The sequence below is a fragment of the Macrobrachium nipponense genome, chromosome 20 (assembly GCF_015104395.2).
Source record: "Macrobrachium nipponense isolate FS-2020 chromosome 20, ASM1510439v2, whole genome shotgun sequence".
NCBI lineage: Eukaryota > Metazoa > Arthropoda > Malacostraca > Decapoda > Palaemonidae > Macrobrachium > Macrobrachium nipponense.
In genome coordinates, this window is record NC_061089.1 from 12516198 (window position 1) to 12528302 (window position 12105).

The 12105-nt window shown below is 34.6% G+C and overlaps 1 protein-coding gene across 1 annotated transcript in view; it reads left to right on the plus strand.

Moving 5' to 3' along the window:
* The window catches only part of LOC135219716 (protein O-mannosyl-transferase Tmtc3-like), a 533724-nt gene that overhangs the window by 474846 nt on the left and 46773 nt on the right, over positions 1-12105 (plus strand). The window contains exons 9-11 of the mRNA XM_064256711.1: positions 600-748; positions 7671-7791; positions 10517-10711. Of these exons, the coding sequence (XP_064112781.1) occupies positions 600-748; positions 7671-7791; positions 10517-10711 (465 nt within the window). The remainder of the gene's footprint in view (positions 1-599; positions 749-7670; positions 7792-10516; positions 10712-12105) is intronic.

Genomic DNA, 12105 nt, shown 5'->3' on the forward strand with positions numbered 1-12105 from the left:
GCATGCAAAGTATTTGAATGAAAAGACGGTTTTCTTTGAATGCTAATGTTGGTAATAAGTATGAAGTGATTGTTAAGTCCCCTCTCATTGATTGGCATGATATTTGGGTATTTATATGTTTACATACAAATATACTGTCTTTGTGTGTGAGTGCGTAGGTTTGCGTTTATTCATGTAATTGATAACGCTACTGTATTTCATTATTTTAAGAAACAAATTGTTTGGCACCAAAAAACGAAACGCTTGTCGAATAAAAAGCTAAATTCATCATTCTTGTAATATAATTGCAAAGACTCATATACTTTTTTTTATTCAGTATAGTTGTTGCTTTGTTATGAATCAAGTCATTTCTTTCTGACATTAATCAAGCTGCTCCTTGAATTTATTTTGCAGTTAAAAGTGTTCTCAGCGACTACTTAGCATTTTACTGTTGATTGCTAGGAAATGTCTACTGAAACGGGGAGTGGGAAATACGCTTTTCAAGTTGCTGAATGGCTCTGTGAATTATTCCTTGATGTAACTGAATATCATCCCCTTTCCAGGTTTTTTTTTGTGGTGAATGGTAACTTAATGCAAGCGTTTCTTTTTCCCCTGAACAGAGTCTGGCATTCTTAGTGCTGCCCTTCATCCCAGCCACCAACCTCTTCTTCCCGGTGGGGTTCGTGGTCGCAGAGCGAGTCCTCTACATGCCCTCCATGGGATTCTGCATGATTGTCGCCCACGGATTCTCCAATCTTCTCGACAGATTGTAAGTTCACGTGCTGCTCTCCATACGTATCACGATTGGTCTTGGCTGGGTGGACAGACCCGGTATTGATTCCACTCATGACCTTTCAGTCGACGGTCTGTCTGTCTGTCTGTCTGTTTGTCTCATTTATTACCCTCGATACTCAGATATGGGGTTCATGCTGATCCCTGTTCTCTGGAACATCATTCAGTTCCCTCGCCGCAGCTCTTCATGTTCTCAGAAACTTGTCTGCACCTTTTGCCTTTAGATTTCCCCGAAGACTTGATGCAGTCTATGGCCTTGTTTGCAATGCAAATATGATCCCCTTATGCATAATGCATGAATAACATCCTTATTGGCTTACAACAGCATATAATATTATTAGTCATCAATCATATTTTATATAACTTTTACGGAATGAACTACCAAGCCGTGGTCTTAGCACACAATAGAATAAAACTGAGTGACAGAGATAAAAACGGTAAAGAGAACAGAGTAACGGTGAAAGTATTATATATATATATATATATATATATATATATATATATATATATATATATTTATATTTGTGTGTGTGTGTGTGTGTGTGTGTGTAAAGCAACAAGGAACAATGCACTTTCTTTTTGCAGTTCCAAATGCCGTCTGTTTTGACAAGTTAAATGTCCTTTCATAACGAGAAGGCAGCTCCGTAGGTGTACTGTTTATAAGCCTTGAGAATTAAAAGACTAGAGTCCATAAAGGGACTCGTAGAGTAGTTAATTTTGCTTATTTGTTTTGTTAGTGGTCTTCATCGCACTGTTCCAGGACACGTTACTGTTTTATTCAGGCCTTAAATGGAATATTCCGGCTTTAAATGGAATGGTAGTTGAAAGGAAGAGTGTTGTGATGAGCCCTACAGTGAATGATTAGCGGCTTCGTGAAGATTGGGCGTGTGGGGCACAGGAGAAACTGGACACTAGGAGAGAATTACACACTGGCACGTGAAAGGCAGTCGAACAGTGACCAGCCAAACGTATACAGGAGACTGCGATGTCTTCGCTTGCAATGCAAGTGTCCTTCCTATTCCTGTGTGATGATCTAATCATATTTACTTTTATAAATGACAAAGGGTGATTCAGCGGCGTGTATATAAAGGAGCGTTGTTAATGGCGGGAAGCTGTTTTATGATCCGTTTAAATAAAATATGGAAATGAAATATATTTTGATTTTGAAGGAATTGAAAAATGTCTTTCAGATTTTCAAAAAACGTCCTAATTTACTAAGTGCACTGCATAACATGTCACACAAGAATGGTCGCGTCACTAATACTTATGCTGTAGTGTGCGGTCTGCGGTGGGAGATTGAAACCAACGTTCTTTGGAAGCTTGAATTTTAAGTCAATGGCCCCATTGGTGTGCTTGTTCCATCTGAATAGGTGTCATCTATTGTAATAATGATGATAATTTTTATTTCTTTTATCACAGTCATCCTATTTCTCATGTAATAATAATAATGATAATTTTTTCTTTTATCACAGTGCGCTGTTTCTGGTAGCACACTTTTCTGCATAAGTCCGGGGGCTACTTCGGCATCTAGTTTTTCCAGTTTCCTTTCTAGGGATCTTAGGATCGTGCCTAGTATTCCTATGATTATGGGTACAAGATCCACTGGCATATCCCATATCCTTCTTTTTTTTCTGATATTAATACTTATCGATTTTTTTCTCTTTCTTTCTCATCTACTCTGGGGTCCCATGGTATTGCCACATTAGTGAGTAATACTTTCTTGATATTTGTCTGGTCTATTGACACGTATCACCTGCTCAGATACCATGGTCCCAGAGGCTCTTTGCCTGGTCGTTTTCTATCACTTCTTCAGGTTGGTGCTATTACTAATTATTATTATTATTATTATTATTATTATTATTATTATTATTATTATTATTATTATTATTATTATTATTATTATTATTATTATTATTATTATTATTATCATCAATAGAAGGGACAACTCATAAAGCCAGCCAGTCGCCGTGGAATCTACACGTCTTAATTGACGAAGTGTGACACAGGGACTAAGTAATGTTCATTTTCTTGCTTGTTTTTTAGGCGAAAAATTGCGGAACTCGAAACCATTCGTATGTACAGTGCATTAAACAAAACTTTTTTTTTTTTTTTTTTTTTTTTTTTTTTTTGTTTTTTGGTTTTATTGCATCCAGCTTGTTGAATATGTTCCTTTCTTTCGTATCGTGTGGTGTTGAGGGAAAGCAGAATTTATAATGAAAATGCCGTCTTGCGACAGCCCTTCATTTGGGGACCAATAATGAGTAGGTGTCCGCCCGAGGGGAGCTTGTTCCTCACTAATTACCTCGAGATGCTAGTTACGCTCCCCTCGCTCTGCTGCTGCTGCTGCTGCTGCTGCCTTCATTTCTTGCTTGTTCTTTTGTTATTTCCTTTTGCTCCTCTTCGCTCGCGTCTTGCCTTTGACTCAATCTAGTTCGTTCAGCCTTTTTTTTTTTTACTCGTATTTAAACAATCCTAAAACAGACCTACCCTCTTCATGTTGATAATTATGGTTTAGAGGTTTTTGCTTGAATGAGTATGTGTATGTATATGTTATATTTAACCAAAACTGAAATAGACCTATTCTTGCTAATTCGATAATTATGATTTAAAGGGTATTCCTTAAAGGAATATATATATATATATATATATATATATATATATATATATATATATATATATATATATATGTATATATATATACACACACACAGTATTATTATTATTATTCCTTTTCTTTTTCTCTTCCATTTTCCATCTTAAGATCTTGATTAATGTGGACAGGTAGGGAACCTTGAGAGACGACAGCAATTAACGGCGGTGTAATTAATCCTGGACAACTTCTCAAGGTCACAGTTCTATTTTTAAGCAAGGATGCCTAGCTTTTATTTTTAGTCAAATAACCATTTTAGTATATGATTGCCGGAGAAATTGTTTTATTTCTTGGAAGTTAACATGATTGGTACTCTGTAATGACCCAATAATTTTGTAAAACGGGCTGACAGATGATGTGTGTGGTTTGGGCCTTGCTCTCCCGAAAGGGAAAACTGGCATTATATACAGTTTTTGTAAATATGTCAAGACGTGACTGAGATATTACTGTTGAATTCATATATTTTATCCATTTTCTGTTTCTGTACAAAATGGAAAGAATTGTTAGTAGAAAATTCCACTGAATTTTCTATTCTTCCTCTTGTATTATTATTCTTCTTCTTCTTCTTCTTCTTCTTCTTATTATTATTATTATTATTATTATTATTATTATTATTATTATTATTAGTTATTAGGGAAAACTCTCTATCACGAGAGTATATATAATGTTCTAAAGGGTCCACAATAATACAAAGTGTAAAAAGTCCGTGTATAATTTTGAAGACTTTACAGAAAGCTTTCGAACCCTTCCCAGGGAAGGGTTCGAAAGCTTTCTGTAAAGTCTTCAAAATTATACACGGACTTTTTACACTTTGTATTATTGTGGACCCTTTAGAACTTTATTATTATTGTTATTATTATTATTATTATTATTATTATTATTATTATTATTATTATTATTATTATTATTATTATTAATTCGGCTGTGTCAAAACGAATTCTTCTTACTGTTATTTTTAAAATCTGTAAGAAATTTGGTAGGTAGGCCCATGGCGGTAAGTGATTATTTTCCCAAAATGTTTTTGGCAAAACTTTTCCTGAGGGGGGGCACCATGCGACTTTTAATTTTTTCTGGTTTGTACAAACAGGGTAGGTAGGTTCTTGTGCTGGTTGGTGAAGTTCTTCCATAATACTTTTGGCAGCTTACTTTAAAAGATCGCATCTCTCCCTACAGTTGCAAACTTTAGTTTTTTATTTTTCTATTTTTCTCTAATTTGGTAAAACTTATAAGTAGATGGTTTTCCATTATGTTGACTGAACTTGGTCTTTTTTTTAAGGTTATGTTTCAGTTTAAAGGGTCATGTATCAGTTTAAAAGGTTATGTCAGTTTAAAGAGTCATGCATCAGTATAAAGGATCATGATACAGTTTAAAAGATTGTGCCTGTTTTTAAAGGGTCATGCATCTGTGTTATGAGTCTTGAATCAGTTTAAAGGGTTAGGTGTCAGTTTAGAGGATCATGTGTCAGTTTAAAGAGCCATGCATCAGTTTAAAAGGTCATATGCCAGTTTAAAGGGTCATGCATCAGTTTAAAGGGTCGTGTGTCAGTTTAAAGGGTCTTGTGTCAGGGTAAAGAATCATGCATCAGTCTAAAGGGTCATGTGTTAGTTTAAAGGTAAAAATTTTTTCTCCCCTATTCTAATGAAACTTGATGAGTTTGGGATTATTTTCAAGCGTGTTTTTCAACCTTGATCCGTTTCCAAAGTCGCAATTCTATTTAGATATCACTATATTATTTCTCCACTCCGCCACCCATCCTTTTATTAAATTGACTTCGTTTTCAAGAACATAGGTCAGTTTAAAAGTAAATATCTGCTCTGTTATGGATCCAAGAAACTATGTTTGCGAGATATCTTTGGTTGCCGGAATCGTTGTCAGGCACATTATGAAATTTTGAGAGTGAAAAAAACATGGTATTAGAGGCAGGATTTTAAACGTTGCTTATCCAAACCCTATTATTACTGCGATCACCTCTTTTACCATATATTTTTATTTTATCTAGCTAAACGTATATGTTAATATATAATCTGTAAACCCTTTTATTAAGTTATTATATTATTATTATTATTATTATTATTATTATTATTATTATTATTATTATTATTTTCTCAGTTGTGATTTTCATCGCTGTTTATGGACCCTATACTGAGTGTCATAATATTACGTTTATTGTAACTCTTTCTGTTATCCGACTCTATTTTCTTTGCATCCTGCGGAGGTACGCTGCCCCATATATTCCCAGTAGTTTATCTTTCTCCTTTGTACTTGCTGAAGTAAGAAGTCCACTGCTACTGCTATACTGAGAATAGAAGTGCACACAAAGGAAACTTTATGGGAAACGGTAATGCATATTTAACCGTGGAGCAAACAATATCCTTTAGCATCCTGAATAGTATTTAAAAAAAAGCTCGTATTTATACATTCCGTTGATTTTGAGATCCAAGACTTCAGCCATCACCAAGGACTCATAAAAACTCCTGGTGACACTATTGAGAGTTGTACATAAAAGAAAAATCGGATATTGTGAAAACAGTGCATAACGATCTATATTCTCCCGTAACAAATCACAAGGATATGCAAAGTACACCATATCTAGTAAAAAGTTTCCTGAAGAAAATAATTGTCAGGCCTGGTGGGAGCACGTGAAATTCGCGAATACAAAATTATATGAGAGCATTCACTTTATTGGAAACTGATTAACAAAAGTTTATGCCAAGGAGAGGTGAAAGAATGAGCAATAAGAGCTTTCAGTCTGACTGTTTACGCTAAAAATTTGGTAGAAAAAGTCTTCCAGTCCGAATTCCTGGAACGTGACGCTGCTGTTGTGTCGCTCTGTGGATCGGCCATATATGATGGATGTTAGATGGCTACATATCTCAAAGTCATGCATAAATTTGGAGGACTGTCAACATTGGGTTTGGGCCAAGTAAGGAAAGGTTCATTTGCATATGATGGTTTAGTATTATTCCTGATATATTTTAAATCATTGTTGCTCATTATATCACAGTAAATACCAAAAATTTGCAAGAGATGTTTCTTGCAAGAGATGTTTCATTTAATTGCCATTGTATAGAAATGTGATAAAGATGTATACATCGAGTATTAGTCCAAGTCATTTTTATCCCGCAAGCAACTCTGTGTAGTATCAACAAGCAAGGTTTGTTGGTGATGTAGCTATTATTCCTTTTGTTGTGAGATTCAAGCTATTATTGCAATAGAAGCAGTTTTCAAGAACGCCTCTAAAACATTCCTCGTACATCTAAAATACGCGTAACTGGTAAGTTTTAACCATTTGCGGAAAATAATGATAAAAAGATTTTTAAAAATCATCCAGTTTCAGAACTACCACATGTTTTCCAGGGTATGTCCGCTTGCTTCTTAGAATGATTAACCATTTTCATGCTGAAATCAGGATGCTTTCGAATATTTCTCTGAAAGTTCTTTCGTTAACGACGTTCATTATTGTTTCGCATTGTGCATCAATCACCCTCCCTGTTTTGTAGCAAGCGTTCTGGGATTAAATGAAATGGGTACACACTGTTCAGACAGGTGATACCATTCAACGCCGACATATTATTATGCATTTGCATGTAAAAATGGCAGCATATGAATTATTCATTGTTTCCGAGATGGAGATAAATAAAAATGTTAACATTTTGACAGTTAAATTGACTTTTGACCAGGGTTAGCAGCATTATATTTTGGATTTCAGAAATGTCTGTTGTCCTTATTTTCTAACATCGCACAAGGTGTTCGTAGCCTATTCACTTGTATATTTTTTTTATTTTCACTTTTTTACTCTGATAGGGTCTGAGATGATTTGGTACAGGCTTTTCGTATTTTGTAATTTTATTTTATTGACGAGCTTGTTGGCACTGGACGTCGGTGTTGCTGTCTCCTATACCCTCCTGATGTTCCCCAACCTACACCACTCCCACCCGGGGTGGACAAACAGGTTTGCATGGGGAAGGTGGATGTCTCCCCTATCCTCCCTTCCCCTACCTACCCCGTCCCCACCCGGGGTGGACAAACCGGTTTGCTGGTGTAACGGGTGGCTGTGTCATGTCTCCCCTAGTGTAACCTGGGGAAGGACAAAGAAGATCCACTCAGATTTTATTATTATTGATATTTCTAAACTGTCAACTGCCATTATTCGTTGAATATTTCATCGAAAGCAATTTAGATAACCCATACTAATTGATGTTGACAGTCACTCTCTACTGACATCAAGTATTTATTTCTTTTCTTCAGGCATTCTCGCAAGTACTTGTGGTTAGCCTTGCTAGGAATACTCGCCATACATGCTATGAAGACTCACGTAAGAAATGCAGACTGGAGAGATGAATACACAATCTTCACGGCTGGACTCAAGGTAACTGTTTTCATTATTTCACAATCACATCATCATCAAGTTCATATATCCAGTGTCATTGTCATCATCATCAAGTTTAGATTTCCAAGGTATTTGTCTTCATTATTTCATAATCATCATCATCAAGTTCATATATCCAATGTCATTGCCTTCATTATTTCACAATCATCATCAAATTCAGATTTCCAATGTAATTGTCTTCATTATTTCACAATCATCATCATCAAGTTCAGATTTCTTTGGTAATTGTCTTCATTATTTCAATATCACATCATCATCAAGTTCAGATTTCCAATGTAATTCTTCTGATTATTTCTCAATCATCACCATCAAGTTCAGATTTCTAAGGTAATTGTCTTCATGATTTCACATTCTCATCATCATCAAGTTCATATATCCAATGTCATTGTCTTCATTATTTCACAATCATCATCGTCAAGTTCAGATTTCTAAGATAATTGTCTTCATTATTTCATAATCATCATCATCAAGTTCAGATTTCCAATGTAATTGTCTTCATTATTTCACAATCATCATCAAGTTCAGATTTCTGTAGTAATTGTCCTCATTATTTCACAATACAATCATCATCGTCAAGTTCAGATTTCCAATGTAATTCTTCTCATTATTTCTAAATCATCACCATCAAGTTCAGATTTCCAAGGTAATTGTCTTCATGATTTCACATTCTCATCATCACCAAGTTAATATATCCAATGTCATTGTCTTCATTATTTCACAATCATCATCGTCAAGTTCAGATTTCTAAGGTAATTGTCTTCATTATTTCTCAATCATCATCAAGTTCAGATTTCCAATGTAATTGTCTTCATTATTTCATTATCACATCATCATCAAGTCCAGATTTCCATGGTAATTATCTTCATTATTTCACAATCACATCATCATCAGTTCAGATTTCCTTGGTAATTGTCTTCATTATTTCTCAATCATCATCATCAAATTCAGATTTCCTTGGTAATTGTCTTCATTATTTCACAATCATCATCATCAAGTTCAGATTTCTAAGTAGGGACAAGACTAGTGAGGCTGTTATCAGACCTTGTGGCCAAAGATCCAAGAATATTGAGGAGGACATAAGATTTCCAATGACTTGCAGTAACTAATGTAAGATCCTTCATTTTTGTAAATTTTCAATTATATCAAGGAAATTTAGACGAATAGATTTGATGAATACTCGAAATCGAATAGATTTGATGAATACTCGAAATCGAATGAAAAGGGTAACTTTTGCGGAATTATACTCACTCGATAGAGGTCAAAAGAATTATCATTCTTATATTGGGCTATGAATGTGTTTTTAGCTATTTTGGAGTCTGTCACTGAAGAAAAAAGGGAATGATGTCAAGCTTACACAACAGTAAACAAAAAAAGAAAACAGATTTTGGTGTTGATATCAACAGGCAAATAGACAGCAGTCAAGTCATTTTTAATCGTAATAGAATATTGTTAACAAAGGATAGAGAAGAAATTTTCTTTTTCTTGAACTTCCATAAAATTCAGCTGATGTAATATGTTTTATAATTGTTGTTTGTACTGAGTTAATAGACCCCAGCACTACCTTGCGGTATATTATAATAATGCTTCAAAGTAAAAATACACCCTCCTTAAAATTCATTCTGAGGTCGAAATCCTTGCAGTGTTTGGACGTTGTATTGTTTCTGTCATTTACAATAACCGGGTTTTTACGGATATCGCAATTTCTTCCCCCACAGAAACCCGACTGCAATTGTTGCAGTTCATAACATATAACCTGAATTCATATTTTTCTATTTTTGGTTTAAAAAAAATGGTTTTGTAGCTAGTATTATCAAAGTGGAATGCAGATTTGTGCAGTTTGTCCAAAAACTATTAGTGATTTCTTATTGTGTTTACCTATCTCTCCATAATCCAATTTCATGTTCCCTTGTCTGAAGTATGTCTTTCCTTTTTGAGAACGTCCTCCAGAAATCGAGCAAAATATGATAAATCAGGCCGACGAATTTTTTAATACATGAAAACGAGTAAGCTGCAATTCCAAGGGGAAGCTGTTGGTTTAGATCGTTTGTGAAATAAAATAAAGACAAATAAATTGGCGTTCCCTTGTCAGGTTGCATTTCATTGGATACAGGTCTACTTCTTGACCCCACGAAATGTCTCACAAATGTCTGTTTGATTTCGAGTTTACATCAGTTAATCTGAAAAAAAGCGTTGTAAAATACAATGTGTGATACTAGATATATAACCTGGAAAATTTGTTGTATTTTTATGTTGTTCCTTTTTACATTAAAAGTAAAAGTAAGCCTGAACATTGATGCAAAATTGCGAAAAGATCATTATGTGTAATCATAGCAAAGAGAACTTGATTTCTTTTTAGTTGTGAATAAGTCTGTTGATAGTATATTGGAGGGTCTGTGTTTTTTCTATTATTTCTCCTCTTAGTTGCAAACACGTCATAAAAGTTTTTATGTTTTTTCAAATGTTCATGTATGTATTTCGTTTGCTGTTAGGTGTTAGTATTCAAATCAGAGAGAATCATTTGTCAGTGGGAGTAATATTAATTCCAACTTCGCTGTTTTTCTCTTGATGTTGCATCGTTAAAATTACAACTCGTTTTCCTTTACTTTTAATCAAGTGTACTCACTCTTAACGCGCCTTGTCAATTAGAGTCAAGTTTTGATTCATTTCCACTAACATTAATAGCATTTGCATATTGTCTCGACAGGTGAACCAACGTAATGCGAAGTTGTTCAACAATGTGGGTCATGCCCTGGAGTCCCAAGGGCGTTTCGGTGAGGCCTTGAAGTACTTCCAAGCAGCCGTCAGTGTCCAAGAAGATGACATCGGGGCCCACATCAATGTTGGCAGGACCTACAACAACCTCAAGCTTTTTTCACACGCCGAACAGGCCTACCTCAAGGTTAGTCGTGTATTCTTGTGGTCACTTGGTGGTTTATCTTGGTGTTTCTGTGATTATCTAGACGAACAAAGGTATGGAACGTTATTGAAAGTGGAAGGACACAGCTGAAGTCCAAACACAAGTCCCCCTCAGTAGAGCACCTTAGATTTTTATATAAGGGTGATTCAAAACGTTATTATGGTGAATATTAGATGAAGAATTTAAATAATGGATGAAGATGAATTACAGAAACATGCTGAATCTACTTTAATGACGCATTGCTTGCAGGAGGACATTAATGTAATTTGCGACAAGAAATGAATCACTTAACCGCTTTATATGTTTGTCTTTTAAAACACACACGCACACATACACACACACACACACACACACACACACACACACACACATATATATATATATTATATATATATATATATATATATATATATATATATATATATCTTAGTAGCCACAGTGACATTTTATATTCTTGATCCCCACACGTAATAATTTGGATACGCTTTTCACTACATCCCATCCCTTCTGTACACACGAGTTAGAAATCAACAAAGGACCTTTCATGTTCCATGGCAGGAAACTCGAACGCGAGAGGCTGGTGTCACATCCTTTGGAACCTCTTGTGGAAGGGGTCGAATCCTATTAAGAAATCCGGAAGCCTCTTTGATTACATTATTTCGCTCTCAGAAATAGGCTTATAGCAATAAAGAACCCAAAGGAAGGTGTGTGAACGTCGAGCGTTATATATATATATATATATATTATATATATATATATATATATATATATATATATATATATATATATAGTATATATATATATATATATAGTATATATATATAGTATATATATATATATATATATATATATATATAGAGTATATTATATAGTATATATATATATATATATATTATATATATATATATATATATAGATATATATAACCCATAAGGAATTTGAGGAAGACATCTCAGGCATTTGTTTGCTTATTGCCAACGTTTCAAGGCCTAGCCTCATTATCAGAGCTGTAAAAATATATACAAATACATTAAAAGACTACGAAAGACTCAGTCTTGAAAATGATATGCTAAAAACAAATACAAAACATTCAGTTCAAAATGCCAGGAGAAGGTATTACCATCCAAGTGGAAAGAAATAATACGAGTGTTGAGAAGGAGAAACGTTAAAAGTCCAGTGTAAACTTATACTAAGGAAAGAGGAGTGGAGGCAGCTTGGTTGTTTAACTTTGGAACTACCTGTTTTATACAAAGTGACGTCCAGAGCGGACCTCAGTAATACAGAATGTTCAAAGGAGGAAATTCTTTATCTCAAAGCTTTCAGAAACTCGTCTGCTTCCATCTTCAAGGAGCTAAATAATTGAACAACACATACAT